This window comes from Geotrypetes seraphini, chromosome 1 (assembly GCF_902459505.1).
Source record: "Geotrypetes seraphini chromosome 1, aGeoSer1.1, whole genome shotgun sequence".
In the NCBI taxonomy this organism is placed as follows: Eukaryota; Metazoa; Chordata; class Amphibia; order Gymnophiona; family Dermophiidae; genus Geotrypetes; species Geotrypetes seraphini.
Window position 1 is genome coordinate 146,650,583 of NC_047084.1, and position 17,744 is coordinate 146,668,326.

Below are 17,744 nucleotides of genomic sequence, written 5' to 3' on the forward strand. Positions count from 1 at the left end.
CCACAGTGCGGCCTGGTGTCCCAGGAAGTCCACCTGAAAACATATGAATTCCAAGCTATACTGATTATTTACATTTTTCCATTCAGGGAACCCCACCTGAATGGCCTGCTTCAATTGCAGCCATCTAAAACTTTGTGAATTGTTAAGTCCAAATTTATGCTGCAACTGTGAATAATCAAGCAGCTTACCATTATTTATAACATCATCTAAAATACGTATTCCTGCTATCATCCAATGTTTCCAGATGACCTTAAATCCGCCAATTTGTAGCTTGGAGTTAAGCCATATAGTCTGATTTGATTTTTGTAATGGGATAGGTGTTAAATTGTTGATATATCATAAGGTTTTCCATGTATCCATTAAAATTCTGTTTTTTTTATATAATCTAGGCATTTTGATACTGAGAACATGACAGTCGCAGAGGGAACATGAGTCGCCATTCCAACCACAACCAATCTGGGAGATTTTCAATGAGCTCTGGGAGGACCCAATACATACCTTGACGCAAAATATAGGATTGAAGATACCTATAAAAATTGGGAAAATTTACCCCTCCCTCCGCAATTGGCTTTTGTAAAGATACTAACAAAATTCTAGCAATTTTACCCAGCCAAATAAATTTTGAAAGAATACTGTTTAACTTTTTATAAAAGGACCTCTTAAAAAAAAAAACTGGTAACATACCCATTTGATAACAAACCACAGGCAATATCATTTTAATAGTTTGGACTCTCCCCCACCAAGAAAGATGTAAAGGATTCCATTGCTCACACATGTCTGTTACCTTCTGTAATAAAAATTTTTCATTCACTTTCATTGTTTTATCCAACATGTTTTTTTATCCAAATGCCTAAATATTTTATTCCATCCTCTTTCCATAGAAAGGGGAATGTATCAAATAATCCTTTTGTGCAATGGACATTAATTGGAAAAACTTCTGATTTACTCCAATTTATCTTATAACCTGAAAATTTTCCAAATTTCTCTATTAATTCAAGTAAGCATGGAATGGTTGTTTCAGGATTCCTCAAATGAAGCAGTATGTCATCCGCATAAGCAGAGACCTTATATTCGGGATCTGAATAAGGAATACCCTGTATCTCCTTCACCTGCTGAATAGCTAACAACAAGGGTTCTAATACAATATCAAAAAGCAAAGGAGACAAGGGACATCCCTGTCTAACTCCCCTTTGCAAATTGAAACATTCAGAGAGATGATTATTAATATATAATCTAGCGGAAGGGGAACTATACAAGGATTGAATCATTTGTATATATCCTGAACCTATTCCAAACAAATCCATTGCTTGATACATGAAGGTCCATTCCACCCGATCAAAAGCTTTCTCTGCATCTAAGGAAACAGAAAAAGCTGGATCTTTCATGGCTTTTGATAAATTTAACATGAAAAGCCAATCTGGTGTTATTAGAGGAATGTCTCTGAGCAACAAATCCCGTTTGGTGCATACCAATAATAAAAGGGAGTGCCTTAGCCATCGTATAGCCAATGTCTTAGCCAGAAGTTTACAATCTACATTGATTAAAGAAATAGGCCTTGTAATTTGAGACTTAAAATCAATGCATATATTTAGAATATCAAGGAATCACCATTTGTGTTTAGGTCTATATTTTGTTTGTTTGTTTGTTTATTGTTTATTCAGTTTTTTGATTAAACGCTTTTTCGAAACTACAAAGCGTTGTACAAGGTTTAAAATAACATTTAAACAAAAATATAACAATTAAAACATACTTTTCTATGAAAACTACAAGACTGACAGTAATTACATACTAGGTAAATATGGACCAACAGGCCCATGGACACAGATAGGGAAAGGGGGGGGAAATACAATTGATATAGAAAATGTGAGGAACATTTAAGGTAAACACAAAAGGAACTGGGAAAGTAAATAAAAAAAAAAGTATAGGTTAATCTCTAAAATACAATAGATCAGTTAAAAGCATCTTTAAAAAGAAAGCACTTTAAATTGCTTTTAAAATTTTTTAAGTTTTTTTCCATTTTTAGGTATAAAGGAAGAGCATTCCAGATCATAGGGGCTGTCACAGAAAAAATAGAGGTGCGACGTGTGCCAATAATTTTTAAAGAGGTAATGTTAAGATTATATTGAGAAATAGATCTTAAAGCTCTCGGAGGGTCATATGGAATCAAAAGTCTGTCTATGAATGCTGGTGTATTGGTCTGCAAAGTTTTGAATGTCAGAAGGGCGATTTTATAAGTTACCCTGTGTGGGACAGGCAACCAGTGGGCATTTTGAAGCAAAGGGGTAACGTGATCAAATTTCTTTGCGCCCGAGATTATCTTAATGGCCGTGTTTTGAATAAGCTGCAAGCGTTTTAAGTCTTTATGATAGATCCCTTTTAATAATGAGTTACAATAGTCCATTTTTGATATTACAAGTGCATGGATCAGAACATTCAGGGAATTAATATCAAGAATAGGGGCCAATGATCGAATCATTCTTAATTTATAAAAACAATTTTTAACCAATGCACTAATTTGTGGTCGAAATGTTAGCTTATTATTGTCTATAAGGACACCTAAGATTTTAGTAGTTGTGATTGGTGGAAGTGGAATATTTTCGATGATGACTGGAGAAATTAATTGTGCTCCCTCTTTCCCGGGGAAGAGGAGAGTATTAGTTTTTGAAATGTTTAGAGAAAGCTTATTAGTATTTAACCAGTCATGGACTTTACTTAATTTATGATTAATTGACTGAATCTCAGTTTGGCTATTTGGATCAATGGGGTGCAATAATTGAAGATAATAATAATAATAATAACTTTATTCTTATATACCGCCAACAATCTTGCGACTTCTAGGCGGTTTACAATAAAGAAAAACTGTACATACAGCGAATTACAGAGTATAGCAGTGTACATCTGATAATGGGAACATTAATGATAATAACAACAGTTCGTATGCTGCAGGGCCTTGAAGTGCCATGCGGCTTAAAAAGAATTAGAAAAATTCCATAAATTGAATGGGGTATTCATAGTTTGTGATTGGGGGTTAACAGTTTACAAATTCAGTTTTGGGAATGATATTGCGAAGGGGGCTATTGTCCTGGTTCATTACCTAGGTGTTTCGAGAACAGGTACGTTTTTAGGTGTTTTCTAAATTCTCCATAGTCATTTGTGTGAGTAATTAGTTTTTCTAAGTCTTTGCCCCATAAGGCTGCTTGTTATGATAGAAGTTGTTGGTGGTATCTCTTATATTTGCATCCTCTAGCCGGTGGGGAGACGAACTTCAGGTGTGTACTTCTCTCATGTCTGTTGGATGGGAATGAGAAGAGGTCTGTTATGTATTTAGGGGCTAGACCATATAATACCTTGAAGCAGAGACATCCCAGCTTGAACTTCGTGCATGCCTCCATTGGCAGCCAGTGCAGGAGTTGGTAGGAAGGGGTTATGTGATCGGACTTCTTCAGTCCGAAGATCAGCCTGACTGCTGCGTTTTGTATCAGTTGCAGTCTTTGCATTTGCTTCTGGGAGATTGTCAGATGGGTAATGTTGCAATAATCAAGGTGGCTTAGTATAAGGGATTGTACTAGAATTCTGAATGCTGGAGCGTGGAAGTATGCTCTAATGGACCTAAGTTTCCAGAGAGTGAAAAATCCTTTTTTGATTAGGGAGTCAACATGGTCTTTCATGGTTAGCCCTTGGTCTAGTATTACCCCGAGAATCTTCATCATTGGTTGAATGGGGTAGTTAAGATTGTTAATGAGTAATGATTTTGTCGTATTATGTGCATGTGGCGAGGCTATAAAGAATTTAGTTTTATCTGCATTGAGCTTCAGTTTGAATTCTGTGGTCCATTGTTCCATCAGGTTTAGTGCTTCTGTTGCTATGGGGGTGATTTCGGAGGGTGACGCATTAAACGGGATAATGATTGTGAAGTCATCTGCATAACTGAATACTTTTATACCTCGCTTGGTCAGTTGCGTACCTAGTGAAGATATATAGATGTTGAAGAGTAGTGGGGATAGTGGGGACCCTTGTGGAACGCCTGATGGGTTTCTCCATGTTTTAGAGAGGTTGTGGTTGAAGCGCACTTGAAGATCATCGGCATAGGCATAAACAGTAAACCTTATTGATTGGCAAAGGGTCAGAAGAGGGGCCAGATAGATATTAAATAAAAGAGGTGATAAAATGGAGCCTTGTGGAATTCCAAAGTTAGAATAATAGGATTTTGAAACTGAGTTATTGAAATGTACTGTAGAAGCTCTATCAAAAAAATAAGAGCGAAACCATTCGAGGGCTTGACCAGCTACACCTATAGAAGATAGGCGTTGCAATAAGAGATGATGATCGATGGTGTCAAACGCTGCAGCAAGATCTAAGGAAATTAGTAAAACGGATTTATGATGGTCAAGGTAGTAATTTATAGATGTAGTGAGACCAAGTAGAGAGTATTCTGTAGAATGGTTTATTCGAAAACCAGTTTGATTAGGATGGAGTACATGTGTTTTTTCAACAAAATCTGCCAATTGTTGAAACACGATTTTTTCGGTTAGCTTGGATAGAAAAGGTAGATTTGCTATTGGACGGTAATTAGAGCAATTGTCAAGATTATTTTTTGGATCTTTTATGATTGGAGATATGATAGAATGTTTCCAGTCTGGTGGGATATTGGCTGTAGATAAGCAAGTATGGATAATTTGAAGAATATATGGCCCGAAAACTGTAAAAGTGTCATTTAAAAATTATATCCACTAGGCAGTTGTAGTTGACAGGTCATATAGCAACAAGCTTATCCAGAACAACATGGCTTTTTTCAACAATAGGGTATACCACAACAGAGAACATACACTCAAAGGTTGAGATGGTGCTAGATATAGTCAGAAATCCAAGAAGTAGTACTGAGTGACAGAAGGGCAATATCCACAACATGCCATCAATTCAGAAGAGACCATAGGAATACAGATTCCATATAACACTGAAAGACACTTAAAGAATATATGCCAACAGAATGCTTATATCTGAACGCATGCTCACTCTGTAACAAGACCCTGATTATAAATGAGCAAATAACCAGTTACCAAGCAGGAATAATTGGCATAACAGAGTCATGGATTCCGGATGAAAGCTCCCAATCTTAGTTGATCTCCGGTTACATAGAAACATGATGGCAGATAATGGCCAAACGGCCCAATCCAGTCTGCCCATCAGCAGTAGCCATTATTCTTTCACTCTCCGAGAGATCCCACTTGCCTATCCCAGGCCCTTTTGAATTCAGACACAGTCTGTGTCCACCACCTCTTCTGGGAGATTGTTCCATGCATCTCCCACCCTTTCTGTAAAAAAATATTTGCTTAGATCAGTGGTTCCCAACCCTGCCTGGAGGACCACCAGGCCAATCGGGTTTTTAGGCTAGCCCTAATGAATATGCAAGGAGCAGATTTGCATACCTGTCACTTCCATTATATGCAAATCTCTCTCATGCATATTCATTAGGGTTAGCCTGAAAACCCGAATAGCCTGGTGGTCTTCCAGGACAGGGTTGGGAACCACTGGCTTAAATTACTCCAGAACCTATCACCTCTTAACTTCATACTATGTCCTCTCATTGCAGAGTTTCCTTTCAAATGAAAGAGACTCAACTCATGCACATTTACATTACATAGGTATTTAAATGTCTCTATCATATCTCCCCTCTCCCGCCTTTCCTCCAAAGAATACAGATTGAGATCTTTAAGTCTGTCCCCATACGCCTTAAGATGAAGACCACATACCATTTTAGTAGCCTTCCTCTGAACCGACTCCATCCTTTTTATATCTTTTTGAAGGTGTGACCTCCAGAATTGTACATAATATTCTAAATGAGGTCTCGCCAAAGTCTTATACAGGGGCATCAATATCTCCTATTTCCTACTGGTCATGCCTCTTCCTATGCAACCTAGTATCCTTTTAGCTTTCGCCGTCACCTTTTCAACCTGTTTGGCCACCTTAAGATCATCACATACAATCACACCCAAGTCCCGCTCTTCTGTCATGCACATAAGTTCTTCACTTCCTAAACTGTACCATTCCCTCTAGTTTTTGCAGCCCAAATGTATGACCTTGCATTTCTTAGCATTAAATTTTAGCTGCCAAATTTCAGACCATTCTAAAGCTTTGCCAGGTCTTTCTTCAAGTTATTCACACCATCCGGCGTGTCTACTCTATTGCAGATTTTGGTATCATCTGCAGAGGCAAATCTTACCCGACAACCCTTCAGCAATATCGTTTATAAAAATGTTAAAAAGAACAGGCCCAAGAACAGAACCTTGAGTCACACCATTGGTAACATCCCTTTCATAAGCATCGCCTCTGCCAAGTCAGACCATAGGTCCATCGTGCTCAGCAGTCCAATCCCGCGGCGGCCCCCCAGGTCCGTGACCTGTAAGTGATCCTTTACTTAAGACATTTTGTCCTGTATAGTACCCCTCTAACTATACCCTTCAATCCCCTTTTCCTTCAAGAACTTGTCCAACCCCTTTTTGAAACCCAAAATTGTACTCTGCTCTACCACCTCCTCTGGAAGCGCATTCCAAGTATCCACCACCCTCTGAGTGAAGAACTTCCTAGCATTTGTTCTGAATCTGTCTCCCTTCAATTTTCTTGAGTGCCCTTTCATTTTTGTTTCCCCCGCCAGTCTAAAGAATCTGTCCCTCTCTACCTTCTCTATACCCTTTATGATCTTACAAGTTTCTATCATGTCCCCTCTAAGTCTCCATTTTTCCAGGGAAAAGAGCCCCAGTTTCTCCAGCCTCTCAGCATATAGTATTTAATACAGTATTCCAGATGCGGGCGCACCATCGCCCGATATAGCGGCAGGATAACTTATTTGGTTCTGGTAGTGGTTCCTTTTTTGATAATGCCCAACATTCTGTTCGTCTTCTTTGAGGCCACTGCGCATTGCACCCCCGGCTTCATTGTTTGGTCCACCAAAACCCTCAAGTCCCTTTCTAGGTTGCTCTTCCCCAATACCATCCCCCCCATTGTGTAGTTGTACATTGGGTTTCCTTTCCCCATGTGCAAGACTTTGCATTTCTCTACATTGAAGCACATTTACCATTTATTAGCCCATTCGCTCAGTTTGTTCAGGTCCCTTTGTAGTTCTTCACATTCCTCAACAGTTCTAACCCTACTGGAGAGTTTTGTGTCGTCCGCAAATTTTATAACTTCGCACTTTGTCCCTACTTCCAGGTCATTAATGAATATATTGAACAGCAGTGGTCCCAGCACTGACCCCTGCAGGACACCGCTCATGACTGCTTCCCAGTCAGAGTAGTGTCCCTTTACTCCTACCCTCTGCTTCCTGTCCGCCAGCCAATTACAAATCCATCTGTGCTCGTCCTCTTCCACCCTGTGATTTCACAGTTTCCTTAGCAGGCGCTCATGAGGTACCTTGTCGAAGGCTTTTTGGAAGTCCAGATATATGATGTCTATGGGGTCGCCTTTGTCCAATTGTTTGTTTATCCCGTCGAAGAAGTGCAGTAGGTTCGTTTGGCAAGATCTTCCTTTACAGAATCCATGCTGGCTGGTTCTCATCAGACTATTTCTTTCTATATGCTGTACTTGATTAATGATTCGACCATCTTCCCCGGAACTGAGGTTAAGCTCACTGGTCTGTAGTTACCCGGGTCGCCTCTGGATCCTTTTTTGAAGATAGGTGTAACATTCGCTATCCTCCAGTCCTCTGGGATTACCCCTGTTTTCAAAGATAGGTTGCAAATCTTCTGTAGTAACTCCGCTATTTCGTCTCTGAGCTCCTTCAGTATTCTTGGGTGGATTCCATCTGGTCCCGGCGAGAGGGAGAATTAAGAGGCCTTGAGCATGCGCAGATGCATGCTCAAGGCCCGGCAGAGGCAGTAAGTTCTTCAAGTGGCACCGGCACGCCTGTGGGCTGCATGCCAGTGGCAGACGGGAGGTAAGTTTCAAGTTGTTCGGGTGGGGGGTGCCGGTTCGAGCGGGGGCCTTTGCGAGCAGGGGGAGTGATGCCGGTTCGAGCGGGGATGCTCGCAAATCAAGTCAACACTCGGTCTGCGAGACAGGTTTTGCGAGAATGTTTTGCTCGTCTTGCAAAACACTCGCAAACCAAGTTACTCGCAAACCGAGGTTCGACTGTATTTATATCATTTATCCCATTGACAGAATAAATGTTACATCAGGGAGTGCTAGGGAGGTAAAATTCCTTGATGTCATAAATGACTGCTTCTTGGAGCAACTGGTCCAGGAACCAACAGGAGGGGGAGCTATTTTAGATTTGGTCCTTAGTGGAATGCAGGACATAGTATGGGAGGTAACTGTGTTGGGTCCACTGGAAAACAGTGATCATAACAATCAAATTTGAGCTGATAACTGGAGTGTCGTCACTAAAGAAATCTACTATATCGGTATTTCATTTAATTTTCGCAAGGGTGACCATGATAAAATAAGAAAAATGGTTTAAAAGAAGCTAAAAGGGTTTGTGGCGAAGGTCAGAAGTGTAAACAAGGCGTGGATGTTGTTTAAAAATACCATCATGGAAGCCCAGACCAGATGTTTTCAAGTTTAATAAAAATTTGTATACCGCATATCAGTCTTCTAAGCGGTTTATACATAATAAAATAGGGTAACATACATTAAAATATACAGGACCTACTGGAATGATAGGCAAAGAATTACATTATAAAATAGGAAAGAGAGCCATATGGGGAAATACAAAAGGAAGGGAGATCCCATCTGATAACCAAAGCAGAAATGAAGATGTTTCATAAGGTAAGTGCATTAGAGGTTGAATGCATCTATAAAAAAACATTTTTAGTTTAGTTATTAAAAAAGGTGGAAAGAGGAGAAAACAAGAGGAGGCATGGTTAAAATGTGAAGGCTATTACAGCCAAGAAATCATCCTTTAAAGAATGGAGAAAGGATCCCAATGAAGAAAATAAGAAGAGACACAAGCACTGGCAAGTTAGATGCAAAATATTTATAAAGAAAGCTAAACAAGAATATGAAGAATAACTTGCCAAAGAGGCAAAGACTCAGAACAACAATTTTTTATAGGTATATCAAAAGCAGAAAACCTGTGAGGGAATCTGTGGGATCGTTGGATGATCAAGGAGTAAAAGGTGCGCTCACAGAGGATAAGGCCATAGCAGAGAGACTAAATTAATTCTTTGCTTCGGTCTTTATGGAAGAAGATGTACGAAATTTTCCAGAACCAGAAACTGTTTTCAAGGGTGATGAGGCAGAGGAATTGAAAGAAAGCTTGGTACTAAACCAAATCGATGTACTAGACCAAATCGACAAGTTAAAAACTTAAAGTGTATTTTGAATGTAAGCCGCTTTGATATTTTAAAAAGTGGGATAACAAAATCTTAATAAACTTGATAAAAAGTGATAAATCACCTGGACTGGATGGTATACATCCCAGGGTACTGAAAGAACTCAAACATAAAATTGCTGATCTGTTAGTGATCTGTAACCTGTTGCTAAAATCGTCTGTACTATCTGAAGATTGGAGTGTGGCCAATGTTACACAGATTTTTAAAAAGGGTTCCAGGGGAGATCTGGGGAATTAGACTGGTAAGTCTAACCTCAGGGCTGGGCAAAATAGTGGAAACAATTATAAAAAATAAAACTGTGGAACGTGTAGACAAACATGACTTAATGAAAGAGTCGGCATGAGTTCAGCCGAGGGAGGTCTTGCGTCACCAATTTGCTTGACGTTTTTGAAGGTGTGAATACACATGTGGATAAAGGCGAGCCGGTTGATGTACCGTATGTAGATTTCCAGAAAGCTTTTGATAAAGTTCCTCATGAGAGGCTCCTGAGAAAATTAAAGAGTTAGGGGATAGGAGGCAATGTTCAATTGTGGATTAAGAACTGGTTATTGGACAGAAAACACAGGGTAGGCTTCAATGGCCATTTTTCTAAATGGAAGAGGATAAATAGTAATGTGCTGCAGGGATCTGTGCTAGGACCAGTGCTATTTAACTTATTTATAAATGATCTGGAAATTGGAACAACAAGTTAGGTGATTAAATTTGCAGATGACACTAAGCTGTTCAAAGTTATTAAAACACATGTAGACTGTGGAAAAATGCAGGAAGACCTTAGGAAATTGGAAGACTGGGCACCCAAATGGCAGATGAAATTTAATGTTAACAAATGCAAAGTGATGCACATTGGAAAGAATAATTCAAATCATAGTTACTGGAAGCTAGGGTCCACCTTGGGAGTCAGTGCTCAAGAAAAAAATCTGGGTGTCATCATGGACAATATGTTGAAACCTTCTGTCCAATGTGTGGTGGTGGCCAAGCAAACAAACAAGATGCTAGGAATTATTAGAAAAGGGATGGTAGACAATACTAATAATGTTATAATGCCTCTGTATTGTTCAATGGTCTTATCTCAAAAAAGATATAGCAGCACTAGAAAAAGTTCAAAGAACAACCATGATGATAAAGGGGATGGAACTCCTCTCATATGAGGAAAGACTAGGGAGGTTGGGGTTCTTCAGTTTGGAAGAGAGACATTGGGGTTCTTTAGTTTAGAAAGGAGACAGCTGAGGGGAGATATACAAAATCCTGAGTGGTGTAGAACGGGCACAAGTGGATCAATTTTTTTATTGCATCAAGATTTACAAAGACTAAGAGACACTCGAAGATAAAGAGTAATACTTTTAACATCAATAGGAGGAAATATTTTTTCTCTCAGAAAATAGTTAAGCTCTGGAATGCATTGGCAGAGGATGTGGTAAGAGCGGTTAATGTAACTGGTTTTAATGGAAGATTAGGTTTATACCTTTAATAATGTTCTCTCTGTTAGTCCCTACAGGATTCCAAACGCTAGGTGTTAAATCCCAACCCGCAATCCAGGAGCTGCAGAAATTCACATTCTTTTCCGAGTATATGCTCCACCCCATTAGCCTGAGATCAAGCAAACATATTCAGTTAAGCCCCAAAGACATGCAACACACCTGGACAAATCCGTGACAAGGGGGTACGGGGAAGGATCCCCAGGAACATAAGTAATTATTGAACTGGTTTGCTCTACAAAATATTAACAAGCGATAAACAGGCACAAAGGCAACTCAGAAAAACATTGAAAAACAATGTAGAGCTAACCTGCTGTGTGCAAAAAGCACTCCAAGAAAGGCCTTTGGTAATGCGTATACTCACAGAAAATGCTCCACAGGATCTATCAACAGGCTGGAAAGCATTCAAGCCTATAAGGAGAGTCATCAAGGCAGAAAGAAACAGGCTATTCCAAACAACTGAGTGTACACAGAGATTGGCCTGGTGATCCTCCAGGACAAGGTTGGGAATCAGTGATCTAGCGAATGACATGGTGGTTGTTACCTGTGGCTAGCCGCCGGTATCCAGCCGAAACGGGGAGAGAAAAATTAGTGGTTGCTGCAGGGACAGGGACAAGGCTATTCACCGCCCCGTGAAGCGGTGAATGGTCTTGTCTCTGCAGTGAAGCCAGCACAGATCGCGTGGTCCAGCATCTCCACCCGATCGCCGCATCCCATGTCCTGACATCTCCCTCCCTCCACCTCACCTTAGATGCCTGCAGAGTCCAACTTTAATTTCTTCTCCCAGCCGCACACTTCGGCTGCTTGAATTGTTGAATCTCCTCCTCTGACGCAACCGGAAACAGGAAGTTGGATCAGAGGAGAAGATTTAACCGCTCAAGCAGCTGCACATGTGGCTTATCGAAAGCGTGCGGCTGGGAGAAGAATTAAAGTCGGACTCGGCAGGCACCTAAGGTGAGGTGCAGGGAGATGGCAGGACACGGCGATCAGGCGGGAGGGGGTTTCTGGACCGCATGATCCATGATCGCGCAAGTTCCCTCACACTAGGAAGGAGGTAGTGGACAGTAGTCGTGGGGATGGGGTGGGCACAGTGGTCGCAAGGACGGGTACAGTCGTTGCGGGGACAGGGACAGTGGTCGTGGTGAGGGGGCGGTGACAGGGATAGTGGTCGCAGGGATGGGGCGGTGACAAATTTTTTTCCCTGTGCATTCTCTAATATCATCTACAGAGCCCGGTACGGACAGCATGAAAAGTGTACTGTCACTTTAAATTTTAAGAAACTTCGCACTATGCATAGGAGCCTTCCCACCTGCTTGTAGTACCCTAGTTCCATAAGCACGCTAAGAAGCTAACCAGGAGAGGTGGGTTATGAAAATATTTGCCTGCTATCTCTAGATAACACCTGTAACTGTGCTTTATCCTAGGGCAAGCAGGCAGCATATTCTCACATATGGGACTCTCTAGCTTATTGGAACGGGATGGAAGGAGAGTTGGCCAAAGTAAAGAAATTTTGTATAAAACTACTTGGCCAAAGCGACCCTCCCTTATGGAAAAGATTCCAGTTAGGAGAGGTGCATGAAGAAGTAGACTGAGAATCAAGTAGCTGCATTGCAGAATGTATCTATAGGACAGGAACATAAGAAAGCAACTGAAGCCAGAATGGCCGAGAGCTTATGTGATATCAGAGATGCCCCAAAATTCAGTATAGCCCAAACATGGCAAAAGAGAGACAGATTGTAAGGTATGAAGAAATAGATCTCCAGGGATAGGCAAAAGTAACCTGAAGAAACGAAGGGGAAGAAGAGGTTCAGTAGAGCGTAGTTGCTTGTAAGAAAAAAACAAGGTTCTTTTGCAGTCCAAGGTATGAAGAGCCATTTCTCCAGAGTGAGAATGAGGCTTAAAAGAGAAAAATAGAAGCACAATGATGAGATGTACTGTATATGACATCTGCTGACTTCTGTTGTCCAGACAAAAAGAAGGGGGTACAGAGAAACTACTGTATCATGGTGCGAAACTGTACAAGGCTCAAAAGAAGGGAGCAACAGTGAGAGAGAACAAGTTGAGGATCCCAAACCACTAGAGACCGGTGGAGGTTGACAAGAGCTGAAATCAGAGGATGAACAGTTTGTTGACCTGAACATGGAAAATACTTATAACCTGAAGGCAAACTCTGACGGAAAGCCAAGACCTGAGTAGGAGAGGGGCAGGAAATATTCCCGGAAGGCAGATATGAAGTAGGTGAAAGGCTTGATAATATAAAGAGCCTATAACAATGAAAATCATCTCCCCCATTCCAGGCTGCTGCAAGAAGGTTGTCTGGACACAGCTAAAAAGAATGAGAAAACACCCAGGAAGGATGAGAAAACACTCAGTGTCTGCTGAGGTCACCTTGAAAGGCACTAAAAGGTGAAAACAGACCTCCAACTCCTAAGAGAAAACTTTTATCCATGGCTAGAATAAAAGAAAATATTATAGCTGTCTGGTCTAGCAGGGGCTACAAGAAGTTGGGAGGCCGATTCCTGCTGAAGCTGAACTAGCAAATTGAGCAAGAGAGGAATTGGAGAAAACGCAGAGGGATTGGTCTGTTCCATCCAAGAGAAAGGCCACCATTACTAGACAATGAGGAGAAGACTGTCTAGAACAAAATGGTAATTTGTGATTGAAATATGTATGTTGAGTACTTTTGTAGGGCCAAATATTCTCGGTCCATTGATAGAGCGCTCGAGAACCAGAATCTCCGGCTGAGGTATATAGTACAGTGCAACCTGAGCAACTCAGCAAGGAGAAGTTGAGATGAAGTGCGCTCGGGCACCAAAATTATCTGTGTGCATAAAGCAAAACCGAAAGAAATGTGAGAGACCTGTATGGAAAACCCAGTAGGAACAAGTTGTAATGCGCATATTGATTCTAGAATGCATAAAACTATGAGGGAAAAAGCGATTCTGGATCTGGTGCTTACAAATGGTGAAAGTATCTTTAATGTCTGAGTGGCGGCCCACCTGGGAAGTAGTGATCATCATACGGTTTGGTTCGATATAACAGTCAAAGAGGAGGATGGCCACACAAAACTCAAAATCCTGGATTTCAAACATACGGACTTTAGTAACATGGGAGAGTAGGTGAAGAACAAGCTGATTGGATGGGAAGACATAAAGGAAGTGGAAAAACAGTGGTCCAAATTGAAAGGTGTAATAAATAGAGCTACTGACCTTTATGTGAAGAAAAACAAGAGAAAAAAGTAAACTCATATGGTTCTCCAAACTAGTGGCAAAAAAAAAAGAAAGGCAAAGAATCGGCGTTTGTGAAATATAAAAATACTCAAGAAGAGTACATAAAGGAATATCAGATGAAACTGAAAGAAGTCAAGAGACACGTCTGGCGAAAGCGCAAGCGGAAGAGCAAATGGCTATAAATATAAGAAAGGGAGACAAAATTTTTTTCAGGTATATTAGTGAAAGGAGGAAGACAAAAAATGGAATTACAAGACTGAAAGAAGGTATGAACCATCATGTGGAGAGTGATGAAGAAAAGCAAATGTGCTAAACAAATACTTCTGTTCGGTGTCACAGAAGAAAAACATGGAAAAGGACTGCAACTGGTCAGCAAAGCTGCACCTGAGAATGGATACCACACCGTCATCACGAAGAAAAAGGTTTTTATGAAAAACTGAAGGTGGACAAAGCTATGGGACAGGATGGTATCCATCCCAGAATATTGAGGGAGCTCCGAGAGGTTCTGGCAGATCCTCTTAAAGATTTGTTCAATAAATCTTTAGAGATGGAAGAGGTTCCACGGGACTGAAGAAGAGCAGATGTGGTCCCTCTTCACTAAAGCGGTTGGAGAGATGAAGCGGGAAACTACAGGCCACTAAGCCTCACTTCAGTTATTGGAAAAATAATGGAAATGTTGCTGAAGGAAAGGATAGTGAAATTCTTAGATTACAAGATCCGAGGTAACATGAGTTTACTAAAGGTAAATCATGCCAAACAAATCTGATTGAATTCTTTGACTGGGTGACCAGAGAATTGGATCAAGGACATGCAATATATATAATTTATTTAGATTTCAGCAAATCCTTTGACACGGTTCTTCATAGGAGGCTCTTAAATTCCATGGGCTGAAGTTAGGGGTTGACAGACAGACACCAAGGGTAGTAGTAAATGGAATTTGCTCAGAGCAGGGTCAGGTGAGTAGTGGAAGTGCTTCAAGGACTGGTGCTCGGACCGATTCTGTTCGATGTTTGTGAGCGACATTGCTCAAGGGTTAGAAGGTAAGGTTATCCTTTTTGCGGATGATACCATGATTTGTAACAGAGTTGACACCCCGGAGGGAGTGGAAAACATGAAAAAGGATCTGCAAAAGTTGGAAGAATGGTCTAGCGTCTAGCAACTAAAATTCAGTGCGAAGAAGTGCAGAGTGATGCATTTGGGGGATAGAAATCCGAGGGAACTGTATGTGCTGGGAGGTGAGAGGCTGATAAGCACAAATAATAATAATAATAATTTATTTTTTTATATACTGCTATACCAAAAAGTTTGAAATGGTTTACAACAAGGAAAGTTAATACATACAGTGTGAATAAAAACAACATTACATTACATTAGGGATTTCTATTCCGCCTTTACCTTGCAGTTCAAGGCGGATTACAAATGGTTTGTCCGAAGATTAGAAGTATTTAGGGAGTAGATTTGACAGGATTTAATAGAGGGATAGTTAAACAAGTTAATCCTAAGTATACTCTTGTTAGAATAACTCAAGAGAAAATGCAGAGCAAGATAGTCTGGTAACATACCGAAAACTGCTTTATAACAGATACTAAGAATTTAAACAGAACTCTGGACTCTACCGACAGCCAATGAAGTTTTTGATAAAAAGGAGTAATGTGCTCCCATTTTTTTTAAATCCAAAAATGAGGCGAACAGCTGTGTTCTGAATCAGATGGAGACAGGGACCTTGGGATGATTGTGTCTGAGGATCTAAAGGCATTTAAACAGTGTGATAAAGCAGTGGCTGTATCCAGAAAGATGCTAAGACTGTATAGAAAGAGGAGTAACTAGCAGAAGGGAAGGTGCTATAATGCCCCAGTATAGGTCATTGATGAGGCCATATTTGGAGTATTGTGTTCAGTTTTGGAGGCCATATCTGGCAAAGAATATAAAAGACTTGAAGTGGTCCAGAGGAAGGTGACAAAAATGGTAAGAGGTTTGAACAAAAAGAAGTATGAGAAGAGATTGGAAGACCTAAATACGTATACTCTGGAGGAGAGGAGGGACAGGGAAGATATGATACAGACGTTTAAATACTTGAAAGGTATTAATACAGAACCAAATCTTTTCCAGAGAAGAATAAAATGGTAAAACTAGAGGGCACCATTTGAGGTTACAGGGAGGAAGACTTAGGAGTCATGTTAGGAAATTCTTCTTCACGGAGAGGGTGGTAGATGCCTGGAATGCCCTCCCGAGGGAAGTGGTGGAGAGGAAAACGATGGACTTAAAAAAAGTGTGGAATAAACAGAGGATCTCTAATTAGAAACGAAGGATGTAAATTAAAGAACCAAGGCCTGCACGGCCTATGTCCCATATATGGTGATTCGGTGTAGGATGGGAACTCCACTAATTTGGAACATTAGGATGTTACTGGCCAGACTGTATGGTAGATATCCTGCAAACAACGAGATGGTTGGATAGGCTAGAGTGAGCTTGGATGGCAACTTCAGCATTTGGAACCTAGGACAATACCAGACTTTACAGTCTATGGCCCAGAAATATTCAAGAGACAAGTTAATTTAATCATGTATTTTTTAATGGGTATAACTTATAGACAGACTGGATGGACTGATCAAGTCTTTATCTGCCATCATTTACTATGTTTCTATGTTAAAGCAATACATTTTAAGTAATGAAAGCTCACCTCATCATCCGATGGAGATCTATTTTCTTTACATTCTTCTTCTCGACTCTCTACAGCTTCAGGCTCTTCATCACTCTTTCCTTCATGCTCTGCAAACATTAGTTATGTGTGATTCAGCAAAATTGCTCAAAAGGTACAGAAAAAAAAGTTAATACAAAAGAGAAGAATGGTAGTAAACAACTTTTTTTGCTGGAAGAAAACAAAGGCAATATTTTTCAAGGATGTGCAAGCATATATAGGAGATAATTTAACAATCTTTCTTTTGAAGAACCAGCTACTTATATGTAGCAGGTATTTTCTTTGGATAGCAGGATACAAGTCCTCACAGCTTGGGTGACAGAGATGAAATCCATGCAGGAAGCCTTCTCCAGTTTATTAAGTACTACAAGCTTTTCAGTCACTTCACTGAGCATGTGTGCTATTTCCCACCTGCCACTGTCACATGAGACCATCACAGTCTACTTATTCAGTATGAGTAGGTCCCATGCGACAACTCCTTGGGAGGAGGGTGGTTATGTGAAGACTTATAATCTTTTGTTCATGAACACCTGCTACGTGTTAATAACTTAAGGGGTCAATATTCATCTGGCAGAGTTCAGTGTTTTGATGACCACTGTCAGCATTATTTTCCAGATATTCAATACTTGGCCCTGTCTGGGCTTCTGAATTGAATAGTCAGTTTTGTGGAGCTGGCCAATGCACAGCCAGTTAAGTCCAATATACATACTTAACAGACTATGGGTTACTGCATAAAGAAATGACAGCCTTTATGTGATTAAACTGGCTGGTTAAGTGCTGACTTCACCTCCATATACCCCCCAAAATAGCTGGTTTAGTTAGGTGCTAACCAGTTCAGTGCGGCTGAAAATGACTGATTAGTTCCAAACAGGCAATTTAACTAGCCTGGAGCTGTTTCTGGCAGGTTCAATCATGTTGAATATCAATCCCTGAGGACAAGATGGGAAAGTACTCACAGCTTGGGATTTCCTAACTATAGGCTGCTTAAAAAAAACAAACAAAAAGAGGGAAAACA

The 17,744-nt window shown here is 40.4% G+C and overlaps 1 protein-coding gene across 4 annotated transcripts in view; it reads right to left on the bottom strand.

The window, feature by feature from the left end:
- Nucleotides 1-17,744, bottom strand: part of CLGN (calmegin) — a 414,476-nt gene that overhangs the window by 9,677 nt on the left and 387,055 nt on the right. For all 4 annotated transcript variants that reach the window (XM_033939634.1, XM_033939605.1, XM_033939625.1 and 1 more), the window contains one exon: nt 16,712-16,800. In XM_033939634.1, coding sequence (XP_033795525.1) covers nt 16,712-16,800 — 89 coding nt within the window. The remainder of the gene's footprint in view (nt 1-16,711; nt 16,801-17,744) is intronic.